Source organism: Myotis lucifugus, unplaced genomic scaffold (genome assembly GCF_000147115.1).
Source record: "Myotis lucifugus unplaced genomic scaffold, Myoluc2.0 scaffold_0, whole genome shotgun sequence".
Classification (NCBI taxonomy): domain Eukaryota; kingdom Metazoa; phylum Chordata; class Mammalia; order Chiroptera; family Vespertilionidae; genus Myotis; species Myotis lucifugus.
The window spans coordinates 32,990,755-33,011,336 of record NW_005871048.1 but is presented as its reverse complement, the minus strand read 5'-3'; the positions used below and the strand labels follow the sequence as shown (position 1 = coordinate 33,011,336).

At 35.0% G+C, this 20,582-nt stretch overlaps 1 protein-coding gene across 2 annotated transcripts in view; it reads right to left on the bottom strand.

Annotated features, from left to right (window-relative positions):
• Positions 1-20,582, bottom strand: part of EDIL3 (EGF like repeats and discoidin domains 3) — a 396,406-nt gene that overhangs the window by 79,327 nt on the left and 296,497 nt on the right. For both annotated transcript variants that reach the window (XM_006081235.3, XM_023750152.1), the window contains 2 exons: positions 20,398-20,542; positions 15,330-15,514 (listed from right to left, as the gene is read on the bottom strand). In XM_006081235.3, the coding sequence (XP_006081297.1) occupies positions 15,330-15,514; positions 20,398-20,542 (330 nt within the window). The remainder of the gene's footprint in view (positions 1-15,329; positions 15,515-20,397; positions 20,543-20,582) is intronic.

Here is a 20,582-nt window from a genome sequence, read left to right as displayed (position 1 = left end):
GATAGAACTATTCCATTAAACATCCTAAACTGCATTTTACTATTATGCTATCACTTTATTTAAAATTTTATGCATAGAGTATATTGAGTAATGTACCTAAAGTTTCAATCATATTGCCAGGAACTTAACTTTTTTTCCAGCTTCTTTGTTATGCCATGCATCTTTTTATCTCAAGGACTACACATACTGTTCTTTCGGAAACATTCTTTTTATTCCATCTCCCTACTCCTTTTTGCAGACACTAACTCCTGCTTATATTACAGGTCTCTGCTCAGATATCACTTTCACAGGACACCTTACCTGATGCCTAGATTAGATCTCTACTATATATTCTAATGGAGTCTTCTATTTTCCTAGAATCTTTCTTTTCTTTTATTTCTTGGTTATAGCTCTGTCTTTATGAGCAATAAACATCATAAGAGCAGGAACCTGTCTTTTTTCTTTACCTCTAAATCCCCAAAATGTGGACCTAGGATTCATTCAATAAATATCTGCTGAACAAGTGGGTGATACTGAGTAATATTGCAAAAAATGTGCATTAAAAAAAACAACCTCATAGAATATAGCATGATAAAGATAATGAAATGAGAACCAATGGTCATTCTTCGTCCCTTCCCTCCTGAGTAACCTGAACTGAAGGTTCTGATGATACTGTGAAATACCCAGCAGCCCTGTCTCCAAGGATGGCAAAGGGAAAACAACATGTGGCTCGAGTGTAGGTATGTGTAGATGCAGTGCAGTCGCATCTGTGCTTCTTACTAAAGAGGATCATTCAGGCTTCTGTCTGGATCAGCTAAGATCTTAAGGCTCAACCGTAGGCACCAAACATTCTCTGGATACCTAGCAGGTATCAAGAAACACAGGCATTCATATTTCCATTTGTGTAATGATATCCCATCAACTTTAAAAATAAGGAAACTGGGCTCCAGAAAAGGCAGATAATCTGCCGAGGAGTTTACCATATGTTAGTAGCACAGACAAAAACTCTACGCCTTTGCACATTGTAAGGTTAGCCTTTCTAAACACCTCATTTTAACACGTTTCTTTGGCATCAGATACCTGATTGCCTAGGCCAAGAAATGTTAGACAGGTAGCGATTTTAAAGGGTCATGAATTGGGCATTGATTAGAGGTAACTCTAAAAGCCACTGAGGAAGTTAAATTTTAGTAAAATGCAATTGCAAAATTGTAAAACCTGAGTTCTGTTTTTCTTGCTTAGAGTTGCTTGATAGCTAACAGTTTCTTCACTTATATTAAACTGCTTCTTTCTCCTAATTTTTAGTCTCTGCTTTTCAGTATAAGATCGTCTTTGACAGAGAAGTTTGACAAGCCAAACGTATATGACTCCGCTTTCCCCAGATCCCGTAGTTGAACCGCATCTCAATGAAAAAGAGATTGCATCTAACTTGAAGCAGGAGGCTCCTCTTTCCATTATCCGTCAGGTCGCCTCAGATTTGCAGTGTGTCACTCTATGTACAGTGTGTACCCTGCGTAGGGTACTCAGCTGAAAGGGCGAGACCTTCATGGAAAGCTTCCTGGGTTCTGCTCACTAAGGGTCCTGGAATCACTCAGAGGAGGGCCTTTTCTGCAGACATACACCCTGGGGGATGCCGTGGCCCAAACTCACTCTTGTTGCTGGTCTGTGATGTTCCCTTGTTTCTCTCCACTGGGCTCTCACATGCCAGCTCCCAGTGTCAGGCTAGCTCAAGTCAGTGAGTAAGCTTCTGTGTCACTCACTCATGATCCTGAACTAGTTCTGCTCCTCAAAGGGTGGCTCCACAGCTGAGGTCCTGTTCAGGATACATCTCTCCTAATGAACATTTACTCCTATTAGACTCAGACTACAAAATTGCCACCAATGGTGTTCTAGCCACTGGGCCCATTCTTGGCTAGTACATCAACTATTGTGTGTGTGTTTGTATTTCCATCACAATTATTTGCCTGATCTTTAAGGTTAACTTATCATTCTTTGCTTTTCTCCTTACCTGAGCTGCACAGTCATTTTCCATAACTGAGCACAGCTCTGCAGCAACCCCCAGCCCCAAGCCCTCAGCTTCAGCTCTTCAGCCATTTGGCAACTCTACCTCTCTCTCTGCCCTATGCTTTGAAAGTGGACAGAATGACGGGAACAAATTATGAATTAATTAAAGAGCTTTATATTCTCTAAGTCACATCTCAAGACTGAACTAAAGCTGGGGGACTATGTCTTCTTTGAGGTTCTGATTTTAAAATTAACTATAATAAAAATACTTTTGCTCATCTTGAGCAAACTCAACATCTTCACAGGCCTATAGGCATCGTATCAAATAAGAAGTTTGGATCAAAAAGGTAAAAGGGGGAGGTGAATTGTGGTGAATGAAAGGACATATGCCGCATTTAGGTCATTCAAGTTAAAAGTTAATATCACCACGTGCTGTCTGAAAGAATCCTGCCTAAGTTTGAATCCACCCCACGGCTACTGGTCTGCAACCTCTGTTGAAGCATTATTTGCAAAGTCAACTAATTCTGTGCAATTGTTATGTTAATAATATAAAATGTTTGCTTTCTCAACCAGTTCTTATTAATTCCACATTGGGTGAGGTCCAGAGTTGCACTACTAAATTACCACTATCATCATCTCCTTCCCATTAGCTATTTAATGAAGGTTCACTATAAACAAGGCATTTTGCTAAGTGCTACACCTGCATTATATAATATGAAGCTTAGAATAGCCCTATAAATTAGTAAATACTATTATTCTTATTTTGTACATTGTCTATGCTCTGGTTTCCAGACATTTAAAGAATTTGCTGCTTTTGGCTTCAGGAGACTGCTGTAGCTGTCAGATTAATATACATGACAGTGACTTGCTCCTGGGCCTGGTTTTATAATGTAAATCAGTTCCACTTATCTGTTTTTCCTCTTTCCAAAATTTTCCTCTCAGAAGAGGAGCATCATGTTACTCACATTCATTGGCCAACCTAAGTCACATGGCAAAGTGTGAAGTCAGGTGGTGAGAAGGTTTGTCCTCTTTCAGAAGGGAGAACTGTAGGGAGTAGCAGCGGCAAATCTTTTGAAAAATAATATAATCTTCTATACTTCATCTCTTCAATACCAATAATGCATCATATACTCATGGGCTAGATTCAATACTTTGTAGTCTAAAAGGTTGTAATTAAATTCCCATGTAAAAAACAAACTCTAATTTAACATACTGAGATATATGTATGTTTCACATTCTTGACACATTAGTATCATAATATCACAATATGATTGAAACCTGAAGATCATGGATAGAGCTATCTTCTAACTAGCATTAATTGGCTAGTTTAATGCTATTGCTCATTTCCCAATATTCTTTGTGATTCTTTGTGCATTTGGTTGTAGCAGAAAAATAATAAGCCTGAATTATTTGACTTTTACCAGAAAATAACTTGCTTCTAGTCTATTTTGGAGATATTGAAAAGTAGGCAAACTTTTCAAAATTGCAAAGGAAATACTAAGAAATAAGATAGATTTCTCTAATATGTTTTGCACTTATTTAAGCCATTAAAAACCTACCTTGGAAATGAATATATTTATGTTCCATATAAACAGATTTTAGTATATTAAAAAATAACTTGAAGAATAAAACTTCCTAAGGAGATTCTATACTTTCTATATTTAAAACCCATTCATGATGTTATTTATACTTAGAATTTATCAAGTGTTATATTTACTACTTGCATTTCTTCAAGACCTGAATAATGGGCAGAATGCTGTTTTCTATTACTGTGTTCCCACAAATCTCCAGGGACAAAAACAACCCCCAAAATAATCAGTGGATAGCCTTTTATAAAACTTAGTGTCTTTTGCTGTTAATTTTTCTTAAATATATGGCATCCTCCACTTCTCTTATTGGTGAGTGTGACCTGGTACATGGAAAGATGTGGTCCATTAGCATGAATGAAGCTTAAATAACTGCAAGGCATGTTGGTACTCTCTTTTCCACATTATGCTCAGGGAGCAGCTCTCTCCATATGGCAGGTTGTGCCTGTGGAGTGGACATTTACTACATTTCCAAGATGAAGAAACTGATGCTCAGGAGGAAAATGCCAACCTCAATGTCATACAGCTAGTACATATGGGGAATCAAGACTGAGTTCAGATCCTAAAGACTGGGTGTTTCCTAGAATATGAATTCACTGAGCCAAAAAAACTTTGAGGATCTTAAATGCCATCTAGTGGCAATTTCTATAAACTGTAGACACAATATCCCAAATGTCATTGAGTCACTGGCAACTTCAACCCATTCCCGTGATAGAAAATATTATACTGAGTTCCTATTTATTGTAAGAGACTGACCTCTACAGTTTATCACTCAACTCTGTGTGTGGATCACAAAGGGTTCATCTTATCTGTAGAAATTCACTATGCACAGATAAGCCAAAAGAATAGCTTCTTTTTCTAAGAACAAAACAGGAATTAACAATATTGAAGTAGATGTCAGTTTAAGCATATTTGTTTGAGAGTTAATAAACTATTGGCTTTACAATATCTTTTTTTTCTGGAACATAGGTATAATACAGAACAATTACAAATTAAATATATATTAAAACCATTATCTATTGACTAAATCATCATTGGTTACTGGGTTATTCGGATTAATAAGAGTAACTAACAATATGTAGTTTACTCTCTTCAAAAGGTACTTCAGAAATTGATAGTGTCTCATGGTGATTGTTAGGAATATCTGTTATGGTGCTACACATATCAAAAGACAAATTAACAAAAACTGTTGATACACAATTGTGTATACTAGAGCTTTATGACACACACACACACACACACACACACACACACACACACAGTATGGTCCCTAGCCAGCGAACACTGGAGACACAGATCTTCTTTCTCAAATTTTAGATCTGTTTCTACATGTGTATCTTTAAAATACCTTATTTCTTACAAAATTAGGAGAAACTAAATATTTGTTATTGGTTTCATCTATTTAATAAAAGATCAAATATATACCTAAATTTTTAAACTCTGCATATATGACATTTCTTTAATTTGAAACATCCTGATATTCTACTCCTAAACTGCAATTAGATTCAGACTCACATCATTTTCAATTCGACATATCTAATCTAGCCCCATTAAATTGGTTGCCTCTAAATGAATATGTCTGTCAGTCAAGCCATAAATTACCAATTTTTCTTCTCTCAAACTTTACCTTGTGCAAGAATCCCAGGATATCTATCCAAAAAAATGCGCCTATCTATGTGGATGGGATTGGGGAATCTGCATTTTCAGCCAGCCATGCCAGCAGAGTCTCATTTGACAACACCATGCAAGAAGTACAAACAGCTGGTGGAGTGTTTTTTCCCACTGAGGGCTTTAAAGCTGCTTTGTTTTTAGAATTTCCCTTATGTGCCATTACAGAGTTTAGAGGCAGCTGTAGAAACATACAGAGGTGTAGCATTAGTGTTACATTCTAAGGTACTCTGAGATCCGTTCTCTGCTCCTCCCATATCATCAGGCAGATGCCTAAGGGAACAGATGGGTCCTGGGGTACTCATGAAGGACCATCAAAACCTATAGCTTGGGTTTAAAATCTGCAGTGAAATAAACAAAGGCTGAGCCTCAAATAAGTGTGAGATGTTGGGAAAGGGACGACAGGTGACTCAGGGTTCAACTGGAATAATAGTTATTCAGTTACCCTTGTTGTTATTTTATTCACTTACTTTAAGCCCTCCTAACCATATTTGGTTTTGCTAATTATGTTGCATATAAAATGTAATAATAATCATACACATTTCCACAATGATAATTAATACAATTTTGAATGCATTCTATAAAACTTTAATCTATTTTTTATTTTCAAACTATAGAACAAAATTTCATATAAATAGATGCTTATTAATAATGACTATAGGTGAATAGCTCTTGCTTTTTCTCTTCCTTATATGGATAACCTTAGAAAAAATGTTTTTTATGTATTTCTAGCAGCATAAATAAAATAGTACAAATGGACACATGAACCCATTCTATTTAATATATATAGATATACATAACACTGCCTCTTTTAAAGTTTTTTTTTTTATCAAAAATCACTGAGCATGTACAATAAGAAATGTCTGGGGTCACAGAAATCATACCATCAATAAGATTATAGTCTGACTTCTTCAGTGAGGAATACCTGCAAGGAACGTATTTATAAAATAATGATGCTTTCATAGTTCCAAGTTCCTGTGGCTCAACAGCAGGGAATGCTACAAAATGGCTATTCCTCATGTTTAGAGTCCCATTTTACTGTAAAACATCCTAATATTAATTCTACACACAAATTTATTGCATGTCAATTACAAAATCCTCTCTCAGAATGAATGGAGAGAACTTGACACTACAAACATAGAAAAGGCAAAGCCAAAATGTATAAGCATTTGCAGGACAAACACTTTATAATTATTTGCAGGACAAAAACTTTATAATTTAAATATTTAAAAATGTAAGTTTTTAAATGATATCCTCTGTCATTTTAAGTAGAGGAAAACAGTTTTAAAGAAAATTATCAAGTGTATTTTTCAACAAATGAGGACTTTTTTCCCATTAGAGTGATGAATAAATGTTTGTATACTGATGTAAACTTCTCTAGCGAAGCCCTTTAACTCATAGGAACTATTTTTTAACAGATAAAACTTCACATGTTACTTTCTTTGTTCAGAGATTTCAATGCATAGAGCCCATTTTATTCATGACATGGGTTTACTATTCTTCAGGTACTAACTTCAGCTTATGTGCAACATTCTTACTGAATATGAAATTGAAATAAAACTTTGAACTCATTTAGGCAATTTTAAATGCTTGGCTTGTGCAGATATAGACATAGAGTTGATAAAATTGTTTGTGATATCGAATAGGTCTAGCACAAAAATAGGAAATGCAGTGAACTGAAAAAAAGTATTTCCAAATACACATATTTTGCATATATTTTGCTGTACTGAAAAAAATCATAAAAATTTGATTTAAAAAAGACTGTTAAGGTTAGATTCATTCTACATGACGTATACAAGATGTCAGATGCAAAGAGTCATGAAAGTGGCACTCAGTGGAAAATAGAGAAACAATTTTTGGATGCAGTTCTGATATTTATAGGATTAAGTCATAGGACCTCTGTAGATTGTGTTTTATATGTTTTGTGACAGATACTTTACACAAATAGTTATATGTACCCAGATTATTATAAAGATACAGTGAAAATTATCAGAAAAACCTTTGAGAAAAAAAATAGTACTACAGAAATATAATTAGATTAATACAAACTATTCTAAAGTAGTTCCTAGGGATGTTAAGATAGTTATTTTTTAAAAAAAACACTCTGTGACAAAATAAGTTTGAAAATCATTAAATAAAACAAATAATCTCTTTCCTATAGGATTCTTAATGGAAGAGATGTTCTTCAGGACACATTTTGGGGAATGGTGATAACTTGGTAATTTGAGGAGAAAGGAAACCTAATTTGTTTTAGATTTCTGAATTTTAAGGATGAAAGAGCAAAGTCATGCTAACTTTATCATTTCATAATCAAACGAGAAAGAGAGGACCATTTGGAAATTCTGTCTCTGTAGTCAGGAGGACTGAATTCTGGTAGTAGCAATATCTGAAGGAAATGAGCATCTGAAAAAGCAGAAACTGTGAGTGTCAGGATGAGGAACCAAGAGAGCTGAGATTTAGTTCAGCTACAGTAACAAGCTAGACATAGGTGTACTGAGAAGCAGGTAGTCATCCGGTGAGCTGATGATGAATAGGCACTTAACTTTCAGAGGGCAGGCTGAGGCTGGAATGCAAGGTCAAAGGGTGAATAAATCAAACAGCAAGGACCCAGGAAAGAGAAGAGGGCACAAGAGGACAGTCAGAAACTCACGGAGAGTGAAGTAGGTCACAGGGTGGGAGCAGCATCAGCTATCTTGACAGACCTGGGCAAGGAGCCTGCACCATGAGTTAAGTGAAAACTCTGTTCGGTCTTGATACTGAGGCCACAGTCCGCCCTACCAAAGGAAATTTATATCTATTTTTCTCTAAAATATACACTAATTCCAGAAAGTAATTAATTGGAAGCTGTAGGAAGATATGTCCTTAGGCACATCTTAAAGGATCTCAGAGAAGATTCTAACCAAATGTTAATACAGAAATGGGCATGGTTAAGTGGACCTACACTTTCCAGGAGACATACTATGGCAGTGAACTATAATAGCAGCATCAAACTAAGACACTAGAGATTTGAAATTCACTTCACGAGCCATGTTTTCCCACATAAATGCTATTTTAAAAGTGTAAGAGAAAATAAATGCAATATTTGCGATAAGTACATTTATTTTATGTTGACATTAGCTAGCAAATAAATACTTCATAAATAAGAGATATCTTAATGATTAAATAAAAACCGGATGATCTACGCATCATATCATTACTGGCTTTAAAGAAAAAATGACACAGTCTCTAGGATACACCAAAGATCTTGGACTAGGTGAGCTTAATTGATCAAGATTATTGGGGAGCCTGGCCAGTGTGGGTCAATGGTTGAGTGTTGACCCATGATTCAGGAGGTCACAGTTTGATTCCTGCTTGGGGCACATTCCCAGGTTGTGGGTTCGATCCCCAGTAGGGGACATGCAGCAGGCAGATGATCAATGATTCTCTCTCATTATTGATGTTTCTATCTCTCTCTCTCCCTCTCCCCTCCTCTCTCTGAAATAAACAAAAACACATTTTAAAAAATAAAATAAATAAATAAAAAGACTGTTGTGGAGAGCAGTGTTCTTTAAAATGTGGTATGTGCCCAAGGAACAAGCCATCCAGTTGTAGGAAGAAAAAAATTAGAATTTCCATCCTATCAACTTTTTTTTTTTTTTAGAAATGGCATTTTCCAAATATTTAACGTGTGTTCAGTGTTCAGTAACAATGAAAGGGTTATACAATGTTTATAGTGGGAACCACAAACCTAGAGGGCAGGCTGGAGCCACAGCTGTACCAGAAGCTCTCCTCCATGACAGGCATGGCCAGTTCTATGCTGGTCAGCATTAGAAGGGCTTCCTAGTCCAATGAACATCTATAAAAAGGGAGTCACCTCACTCACAAATAGTCTACGAAATAGTGTGGTAAAGATCGTCATATGAGCTTCCTGGTGTGTTTCCCCTTCTGCTGATTGGCTGTGAAATCTTTATAAATGCGTCAGACTCTCTGTAGCCTCTTGAAACAGACATAATTTAGTCACTGAGAGGGCTGCTTTCAAGACAAAATGAGGTCACCGGTGAAAGTTGATTCCCATTTTATCTGAAAGCCTTTACAAATGCTCTTCTTATTTGAAACTGTATTCCTTAGCTCTGAATTTTACCCATTGGCATATTTTCAGCTCATATTTTTAGAGGAGAATGGTTGTCATTCTTATAACTGTATTTCATTAATACAAAGATAACTAATATGTCATAAATTAAAATTTATTTGCAAACAAGGGAATCAGAAGTCATTTAATTCTCATTATCATAAAAAACATGAATGGATCTGCTGTGCACATACAATTCTTATAAGTCCTGCTGTTCAGTTTTTCAATGGTTTCAGATACTGCTTCTAAGAAGAAGCATCCATCTTCCCATATTTGTTTTTATTTCTTTTGGAATATTGAATCCATGACAATTAGGGCATCGGTAATCATACATGCAGACAGACAGTGCCAAATATATCTTTCAGTTCCCTGCACCTGGCATTGTATTTTGTTACAATAGGTGCCTCAAAAATATTTGTTTTAAAAATTATAAAGCCACTTACATAACCTTTAAACCACAAAGCCTCCATCTAATTTTTATGTACCTTTGAAGCTAGCCTTTCCAAAACTGCACCACGTGCTTAATTTAATCTACACCAGAAGCTACTGCTTTGTGTATTTTCCACGACGTGCTACATGTAAATTCTAGAGTATTAGTACTTCATAATGGGTTAACATATATTACTAGAGGTCTGATGCACGAAATTCGTGCAAGAGTAGGCCTTCCTTCCGCTGGCTGACAGGACCAGCTTCACTCCGGCCACCAGCAGGCACCCGGGACCCAGGCTTCCCTCGCAGCCCCAGCTTTGTCTGGAAAGTCGTCCCGAAGGACATCTGTTCTAATTAGCATGTTGTGCTTTTATTATTATAGATGCTTTTTTCTAAGGGAATGGGTTTTTAAAAAGCTATTTATATAGAGCACTAACCAAAAAATGACTCAAAATGAGTGAAAAGGAAAGAGCAATATTCTGGGGAGTAAATAGATAAACTACGAATGATATAAAAGTTAACTTTTTAAAAGATTAATTTTGAGGTTAGATGGCTATATCTGTAACACTCATTAAGTTATATGATGCCTTTTTTTGTTTTTGTTAACTTTACCAGAAATTAACTGGAGATCCTGATAATTTTTTTTATTACATTGAATTGGGTCAATCATCCTTTAGCTATTAGAATCTTAGTGGTATGAGAGTTTAAAAGAGGAAGGTTGCCTGGGAGGTTATCATTTTTGTAATATCCACATTTTAGAGGAAAAAGAGAAAAAACTGAGTCCCAGAATATTAATGTAAGTCGTCAGCCCTCAAAACCAGATTGTTGGACTTTGTCCTGCACTCAGCATAGTACATTGATCCTGGCTGCATAGTATACTGATGGTTTGCTCTCCAAGTACTCTCTGTATAAATATCCTACTCAATTTTGCTTTGCTCATTAGTTTTTTTGTATTTGGATAGTGGAGATTCCCTTTGATACCATAAAATTATAAAAATTTAAAGATGATTTAAAATACAAGCAAGGTATGGACATCCTTTGATTCACTTCATATACTTCAACATATATTAACATTTTGAAGGATGGGGACTGTTTCATAATCATACAAAATAAAGACATTACTTATCTCTTTCAGATTGGCTTGATAACTGAACCCTTCATGTAAGCTTGCTGTTTACTGTATTTGAAATTTTGGAAGAGTGACCTGGAAATCAGACTATTCCTTCATATTGAGGGACCCTTGATCCTTGAAAATTTTTTTCCTTTAATTCTAATATAAATAAATTGTGCATAAGACAAGATAAGTTAATGTTTTTAAAGAAGTTATGAATTTTATGGCTAAAATATGCCCTGTTAAAAATCTAAAATGAACTAAATGCGGCTTATTTAATTAGAAAACTCAAATTCAATTGCTTTTTGCACATTTCCACAAAATTAGTATTGAAATGAAGTTGTGAAGGGTTAGCTGCAATTCTGAAAAAGGTCAACACTAAAATGTGCACTTTAACAACTCAATTAATTCTACTAATTTGGATGAAATACTATACAGACTAACTTAAATTAGCAATTGTTTCATGAAATAGACCAAAAGGTCATTTACTAGGTGACATTGTGACATTTTCATTTATATTGTGCTTCCCTTTTGTGAAATCTGAAAAAAACTTTCAATAGATTCAATTATAGAGGATGAATTACCACCTATAATGCAATGAATACACACAGAGCATATTCAATGTAAGATAATTTACAGTCTTTAATCATAAGATTTTTTTTAAGTTGGTTAGTCAATCCAAGTTAATTCTTAGAGATTGTTCATTGTTTACTTGCATCTACTATACCAAAATATTTCTTCACAATTAGTAAGATTAAACACCACAATTTTATGCTGCATTTTAATCAGTTTGTATAATATGAGTATAAATACTAAGGGAATTTACTCAGTGTATTGAAAGCAACTGAACATGGACATAAAACACATAAACTTTCTAATAAGAATATTGTTTCAGTAGAGAACATTACCAAGTAACATATAAAGCTTATTTTAGTTATTAATAATATTACTACTGTTCCCAGGTAAAGAATTTGAAAAATATAATGTCACCTATATAAAAAATTAAAAATTTTTGCTTGCCAATGCAAATTTATATAATTTATCAACACTTCTCACAGTCTGCAACTGATCTACCAATATATTACTTTATCTTTCATAGTTTTATTAAAAATTCCCTTTTGAAAGAAGCAAAGAATATGTATGCAGATCTTCATTCTTGATTAAAATTGGTGGTGTCAGGTCATGTTCTCCTAAGGTTTCACCAGCCATAGGAAAGAGAAAGGCGGGAGCTACCTGTTGCTGGGTACCTTCTATGTGCTTCTTCATTTGTCTTATTTAATTAAATTTAAAATCCAACAAAATGTCTGTTTTTGTTACTTTAATGTTACTTTATTTTATAACATGGATTAAAATTTAGTCCAGCCATATGTTAGAAATGTTCAGCTATGAGTCAGGAATAATTGGCTTATGATCTTTCATCTTAGCTGTAAGTTGTTTTTTTTTTTTTTTTAAGGCTGAAACTGTAATTTAACAAAAAACAAACAAACAAAAATCACACACACATACCAAAAAAAAACCCTCTGTGTTTTTGAAAAACACATTAGTGGGGCTCCTTGCTCAAAATATTGGAGAATAGCAAACACATCAAAGCGATGAAACAGTTTTTCAGAGGTGTGAAAAAAATGCCTCTTATTTTCTTTTGCCTGTGGACTTAACACATTTTTGCCATGTTTATAAAGAAATAGCATAATGATTTCATGATAAACAATAGCTCATGGAAGCCACTAATCAGCTAGGTAAGATCACTTATGAAAAGTAATACAAGAACACTTGCTTAAGAAGCATCTGATATTTTGCCCTTATAGAAGCACTGGAAACAACAATAGAGTAATAAGAAGAATAAAATGTTAAAGTGATATTTGAGTACATAAGAATTCCTTAAAAACATTTTGGGGTTTTCTTTAGAACAATTGTATTTCCAGACATTATCTATTGAATAAATTTTGGAAACACCTATAAACTGAAATAAAACTCATCCTTAGAGAGTTATATATAGTTAGTATATAAAGGAAAGTTCTTAAAAAATCAATAAGCAGAAGATTGATAGTGAAGGAGGGAAATTTAAATGAGAGACATGGTTTCTCTTCAGAAGAGCTATTACCCAGAATTGATGCATCTTAGGTTAAAAACAGAACTAAACTTCATAAATTCAGAAGCCTCAAATAAGGATAAAAAATTGACTCTATATAAACAATTTAAAAACAAACTCATCCTATAAAATATCTATAAAAATGTTAATCTTATTTTCAACAAAGACACTAACAGCCATGGCAATATATAGTTGAACAGATTCTATTCTTTTGATGAGAAAATACTAAAAATAGTAACAATTCTTGAGCATTTTCTTGATGTCAAAAAAGAAAAAAAAATAAGTATAAGTAAAGATGTCAATTTACCCTGCCTTCAAGATTCTGAATATGTTTTGACACAGCAAAAAATGGACATACACTGCAAGAACTGGTCCTTGAGTTGATAGAAAAATTTGTCACCAACAGAATAAATCAATTTCAGCATGCAAGTGACTTTAAGAAGACAGTTGAAAAGCCATCCTAAAAAATGTGATGGATGGAGGTTTGCATTGAAGAGTACACCCTGATTCATGTAAAAATATTTGTTTAGTTTTATCTTTCTAAAGAAATGTGCCATTGGCAACTCCTTCATATGGATATTTCTAGAGCCTACCAGCCTGAATTAGTTATAGTGTAAAATATTTTGTAATATTCCACATGTCATTCTGACTCAAAAGTGATATTTAAAATGAGGCATGACTGGAATATTTCCAATTTAAAAAATATTATACAGCAACAAAGAGCAAGTTTAACTTTACCATTCAATTCTAACAAATCGGAAAAAAATGTTTCCATGGATTCCTCAAATTAAGAACGTAACAATTCATAAAGGCTATGTACTATAATAATTTAGTTCCTGTATTATAAAGGTCAGATCTTTAGTATGAGCTTTTAGTTTCTTTTTAAATATTGTTTTTGAAATTTGAGGATATTAGCAGTTGGCCTCTTAAATTGTGGATCACAATTCTATGATGTATATGCCCAAATCAGTAAGTTCAATTGTATTTTGAACTATTCATTTATCCATTCATACATTCAACAAATATTTATTGAATGCCTACCATGTGTCAGGTATTGAGACAGGTATTTAGTTAGGCACTGAACAACAAGTTGAGAAAGTGAAAAAGACAGATGTGGTCCCATCCCTCCTAGAGCAAACAATGAAGCATGAAAACACAATTTCAATAATAGTGTGATAATGCTCTGAGATAATTATAGATGACCCAGTAGTGTACAGGAGAGAACTTAAGCCAAATCTGGTGTGGGATGGAGTTGGCTTGCTTTGGATGCACCAGAGGAATGCATACCCACATGGTAGCTGAAGGATTATACCAATAAAAGGCTGGGGGTGCTCTGGGCAGAGGTGTTCTTTCCCCATTCTTTTCCTCTAGGAAGAGGACATTTATAAAGGAATGGAAAGACAGTGATAGTGCTTGGTTTGAAAAACTGAAGCAAATTTAGAAAAACTAAAAAGGTAAGAGGGAATAGGGCCAAATCATGCACTTTTAGGTTATATTAAAGAACCCGACTTTATCCTGAGGTAATAGAAAGCAATTGAAAAGTTTCAAAAGAGAGTAAGAAAATAATCACCTTTGTATTTTGGGAAAAAAAATCATACTTATTATAGTTTGGGAAACAGCTTTTTAAAGAGTAGGAACAGAAATTGGAAAGCTACAAAAACCCAGGGTGAAAGAGGGTGGTAGCATAGAGTATGAGAGTGGCAGTGGGATGGTGAGAAGTGAAGTAACTTGAGAGTAGTTGAAATAACCAATACTTATTAACTTGTTAGTGTGAGTGTGTGGGTTTGGAGAACCTGAAAGAAAAAGGACATGTTTCTAACTGTGAGAATAAGGGAAAACAAGGCCAAGTGAAGAAAAGACCGTCTCTGCTTTCCTTCTATAACCTAGCTCTCATCATGAGGTGTAATCAAATTGCTCCATTGCTTAGCAACCACAGGGAAAGAGCTAATAAGTCATGATTCATGATTCTATGGGAACAATCCACGGGTCAGTGGCTTGATGTCAAGGTGGTTTAGATTCCTGCTGTGACACTTTCAAACCAACATTGACTCCTAGCGTGAGGATAGATGAGAGTTGAAATGCAAATGCTCTCATAATCAATCCAATTGATCAATAATCGTGTGATATGGTACAGCCTGCTGCATCCACCTGACAGTAGCATCTGTACATCAACATTGGAAGAAAAATAGCACACAGAATAGCTTCATAGGAATTTTTTTTTTACCAATATAGTTAAGCCAAAGAGAGAGGCACATTTAAATTAGTATGAAGGTAATCACTCCAACAATCATCTAACCAAAAGGAAATCTTTTAAAAGAAGAGGTGCAGTGGGTGGCAAAAGTTTTTGAAAACTGTTACCTGTAACCACTGTGACTGGTCATTGTGGCCGGAGGTCCAGGCATTCACTTTGCCCTGCTTGTCCAGCCGAGCTTTCCTTGGCTCCCAAGTGAACATGTCCATATTGAGAGTTCTGAAGATGCTGGAGGCAGTGATCTGATAGTCCTGTATATGCCCCGATTTCATCCCCAGAGGCTCCGAACAGCCTGAAAGAGATGAGAAGGGCTCCGTGAGAAAAAGAATGTATCACCCTGCAAGTTTTATGTCTTCATTTTAGAGAGGCAAGAGCAGATTAAGCCTAATGCTATTCATTCCCCCAAAGAGAGAGCATCTAAATTCAAAAAAGGTTATAATCAGAAATAAATCTGGAACAAAATCGAAAAACAAAATAGCCAATTCAGGTTATTTTGTCTGAATATATTTTGGAAAAATTGAAAACAAGACAGAATTCAAATTACTTTTCTGCGATAGATGATTCTGCAAAATGAAAACAATGCTCCCCTGTCTCATTAATGATAGCCTCATGACTGTTCCCGAGCTTTCAACAGTTTCATTGCGCCTTTAAAAATGGAACATTTTCTCACAAAGTATATTTGGTTTTCTTTTATTTGCTTCCATAATACTGCAAATGAAAATTCCCTCAGTACGAAGTCATTTTCACAAACTGCTCCAATGGTGTATTTTGAACTGGACAGCATTTTCTTTTCCAAGAAATGTTTGCTAATCTTTATCACGTATTCTTATAGCACCAACATGGCTTCTTCTGGAATGTGAGAAGCTAATACTTATTCAAAGTACACCATGTGCCGGGCATTGTACAAGTATAGGATTTAAACAAATACATAACAGAAGAAAGTAATTCTAGCAAAAGCCATTATGGGATGAGTCTTTTATACATTCTTATATTTTGATCATACTCAATAGCTTCTGGTATTGGGTAAATTTGGAAGATTCTCAAATTTGCCACACATGGTTTCAGGTTTGACATGGTGCAAATTGTGGGTTTGTCTGTCCTTGAAATATGTGTGTGTGTATGTGCATATGTGTGTGTGTGCACACAAACTTCCAATCTTGAATTACAATTGTGACAAAATTCCATCCATAAAGCCATCCATGGGAACCATGATTCTGTTATCATATTAGGCAGTTGTTGAGGCTTCCACAAGTAAGTTTTATTATCAAGAAACCCAAAATAAGCCTGGCCTGTGTTGCTCAATGGTTGAGTGTCAAACTATGAACCAGGAGGTCACGGTTCGATTCCAGGTTGGGGCACATGGCAGGGTTTGGGGTTTGATTTTCAGTGGGGGGGGGGGTTGCAGGAGGCAGCCAATTAATGATTCTCTCTTATCATTGATGTATCTATCTCTCTCTCCGTCTTCCTTTTTCTCTGATATATCTCTATATCTCTATCTCTATCTCTATCTCTATCTCTATCTCTATCTCTATCTATCTATATCTATCTATATGACCTAGATCTATAAAGCTATTAAAAGAAATCCAAGATAAAAGGAAGACTCCTCCAATCAATGCCATTTTCTCATACTCTATTGGTCCCTCACAATCTGTGTACTTATACCCATTATTTAACCACATTGTGCCTCAGTTTTCTCATCTCTAAGATAATGATAATAAGAAACTACTTTAAATAAGTGTTTTAAGAAATTAGCTAATAAATTTAAAGTATTTAGAAACAGTGCCAGCATATAGCTAACATTCAGTAAATGTTAGCTCTTTTTATTATTTCCATAAAGCTCATTTCAACAGATAACAATGTTAAGACCTCAAATCAGCATATCAGGGGGCACTAAATAGCTTATGACTGGCTGTAGTTTCTAAAACTAAGCCATTTGAAGTCAAGGCTCTAAGAGAAGTGGCTTAGAACTCTTCAATGATAAATAGTTCTTAACTACAATGAATTTCTTTCTGTCTTAGTCCATGTAGATTACTTCTTCCTTCTTGAGGCTCCTCCATGTCTTCCTTCAACTCCACCTTCTAGGAAATGACTATCCTATGCAAACATTGCCAAAACGGTGATGGAGGGTTAGCCAATTATGTCTTAGTACAAGTTTTGTTGGGTTTTAGGGATCGGAGACATATACTCTTAAGTCCCATGATAAAAATAACTAGAACTTCTAAATATAAATTCTGGAGGAGAAAAGTTTTATGACCAAATCTCAAGGATTGTAGAAAGTTCTAAAGTCTTAATGACATGTCATTTACCTTCAGGCAGTTCTATGTTAACATGCTTTATCTAAATTACAGATTTCTGACTTGTTCTTCTATTGCTCTCATCAAGTCCTCACCCCCACCCTGCACTGCTACTGGAGTTTCTGTGAAACCAATGGACTTGCAGAAGAGATACAAGGGAAAAAGGAAAGGTTGTTGGTTTCTTCCTTTTGTGACATAACGCAGTATTTCAAATATTGCTTAGAAAAGGGATACCTTTACTTTCAACATTTCTGCTCAGTCATTGAATTCATTTCATACCCATTCCACTGTCTAGTACTTAGCCCAGAGGAAGTTCTGAATAATTTGTTCAAAGAATGAATGAATGACTATTCCTCCTCTAATTACGGTCATGATCCATTTCAATCTAAACATCTTAAATCATATCTCTCTCAGAGAATTTAGGGGTTTTCTTTTTAAGTATCTGGTAAAAGATTAGCTGCTGATCTTCTAGGAAGGCTGAGAGATCTTATAACAGTTTATTGAATAAGGCAGCCTTGGGCTTTATAGTGTTGCACTGGATTGTGGGAAATAATTCCATACATTATATTACTGTTTATTTCCAAATGTAACAGCTAACCTCTTCCAATTTGCCTCACAAATTTTCCTTCTCATCCATATGATTTGATAAGTATAAATTAACTCTTTTACCATCATGGAAAGCACCTGTACAAAATGAAAAATTAACAATGAAATTGATTATTTTACAGCTTTTAAAAGTATCCATCAAGTGATATTATTCTCTGCATGCAAGTTCAAAATCAATGTGTGGGTGTGGGAGATGGGTATGGCTTCTTTCTGAGAACATAAAAATCTGTAAAGTGTCAGGTGTAACCTCAAGTCAAACTTGAAAGTAAAATACATTTACCCCTTAGGGGTATAACTGTGCCATGTATGAGAGACTGACCCTCACAAATCAAATGGCTGAAAAGTCTGGGAAGGTGATGTAAAGCAACTAAAAACCATGGGGGCTTGTAGCAAACCTCATCATCTGTGGCTTCTTCTTGATTGCTTTATGATGGATGAGATAGGGCTGACACCAGCCTGTGGTGATATAGTGACATGCAATAAAAACACTGTACAACAATTCTGCTCAGATTTACTGATAGTCAGTAAGCTGGTTTGAATTAAGAAAATAAGGAAAACATCCCTGTTAGGGTAATTAATAGTACTAAAACCATATGTTGGCTGCTTCATAAAAGAAACCCATACATAATATGAAATATGATTCTTAAAACAAATTCAGTCATCTAGCTAAATGTCTCTGATTCCTTTAAATATAATGGCTTCATTTAAAGTATGTTGTTGTTTTTAAAATATGTTTTTATTTATTTTAGGGAGAGAGGAAGTGAGAGGGATAGAGATAGAAACATAGACGAGAGAGAAACATCTATCTATTGGATGCCTCTTGCATGCCTCCTACTGTGTCCACAACCCAGACAGGTGTCCTGACCAGGAATCGAACCAGTGACCTCCTGATTCATGGGTCAATGCTCAACACTGAGACACACTAGTGGGGTAAAAGTTTGGTTGTTTTTTAATAGTAACTTTTATTTGCTTAAAAATCATTCCTTTTCTCAACATCACAAGTATACCTACGAAGGGAAATAAATATAAAGTATATATTATAACCAATACACCACCTCTTAAAATGCATAAATAGTTCCCAGTTATTCTGTTCTATGGATGTGTCCTCCTATTTTTTTTAACTTTCACCCAAGGATATATTTATTGATTTTAGAGAGAAGAGGAAGGGGGGAGAAAATGAGAGAGAGGGAGAGAGAGAGAGAGAGAGAACGATAGAAACATCAATGTGGGAGAGAAACATAGATCAGTTGACTGCAACCTAGGTAAGTGCCCTGACTGGGAATTGAACCTGCAAGCTTTGGTGGTCAGGACGATGCTTCAGCCACATGAGCCACCTGGCCAGGGCATGTGTCCTCCAATTTTTAACTAAATAGTATCATTGTACATTTGATAAAAGTCTTTATTTTTTGAAGGTTATTCTAAAAAGTGAGGTACACATTAATTTTTTATTTTTCAAAACACAGGTGTTTGAACAAAACAATTACATTTCATGTAAATGTTGATGCTAGAATAAGAACAACCACCAAAAAGAAACACAGTGAAATGCCTAGACAAAATTGTCTGTTTAGTTCAGAATCTAGCTATATTGAAATGGGATCACTGAGAGAGCTACATATCAAGTCTTCATCTTTATATTTAATACTGATGCTCCTGGAAGATAAGTATTATTTAACCTGAGTCCTTTGATGGATTATCTTTGAGTTGGATAACCACTGTTTATACAATAGGCAGGGTGGTAGATAAGAATGATCCAAGAGTGAATTTATAGTAGCAATCTTGGTATTGAAGTATTGTCTCCTTGGGAGAAATGATAAAATGTACATGTTTCATTAAAAAAATCCCAAAAGCCAAGTTCTTACAGTAGATGGACAGAGATAAAGCTTACTTTTCTATTCCATATAGCCTAAATGTAACTGCAATTTACAAAGTCAGGCAGATTTCAGTTTTTACTGAACATTTGACACAAAACATAAATCATAGTTAATACTAAAAACAATAAGACATTTAAAGAAACAAAAGTTTCCAGTGAGAATTTTTCTATTTTCATTGACACTCAAAGAAATACAGTGCTCCTTCTACATTAGTTGTCTTCTGTGGCATGTTTTAGATTGTTTATCTCTCTCTCTCTCACACACACACACACACACATGAATTTATCACTGAACCATGCCCTAGACAGGTTATAGCAGGAATGAATATCTACAGGTTAGTAGTAGACTACACACCAATTTTTTTTCTTTAAAGAAAATACTAAAATAGATAATATGGGACTCACCTGATAGTTCACATCCAAGAAGTTCCATTCTCAAAGTACAGTGTCTTCGACAAACTTGGGGATAAAGTCTTACATACTGAGCTTTTATGGGGGGTGTGAAAGAGTTAGCATAGGGTGTGTTGTTATCAACATTTCCACGAAACACCTGTGTAAAGAGATGATATAGAGTTGTAATTATTAATTGT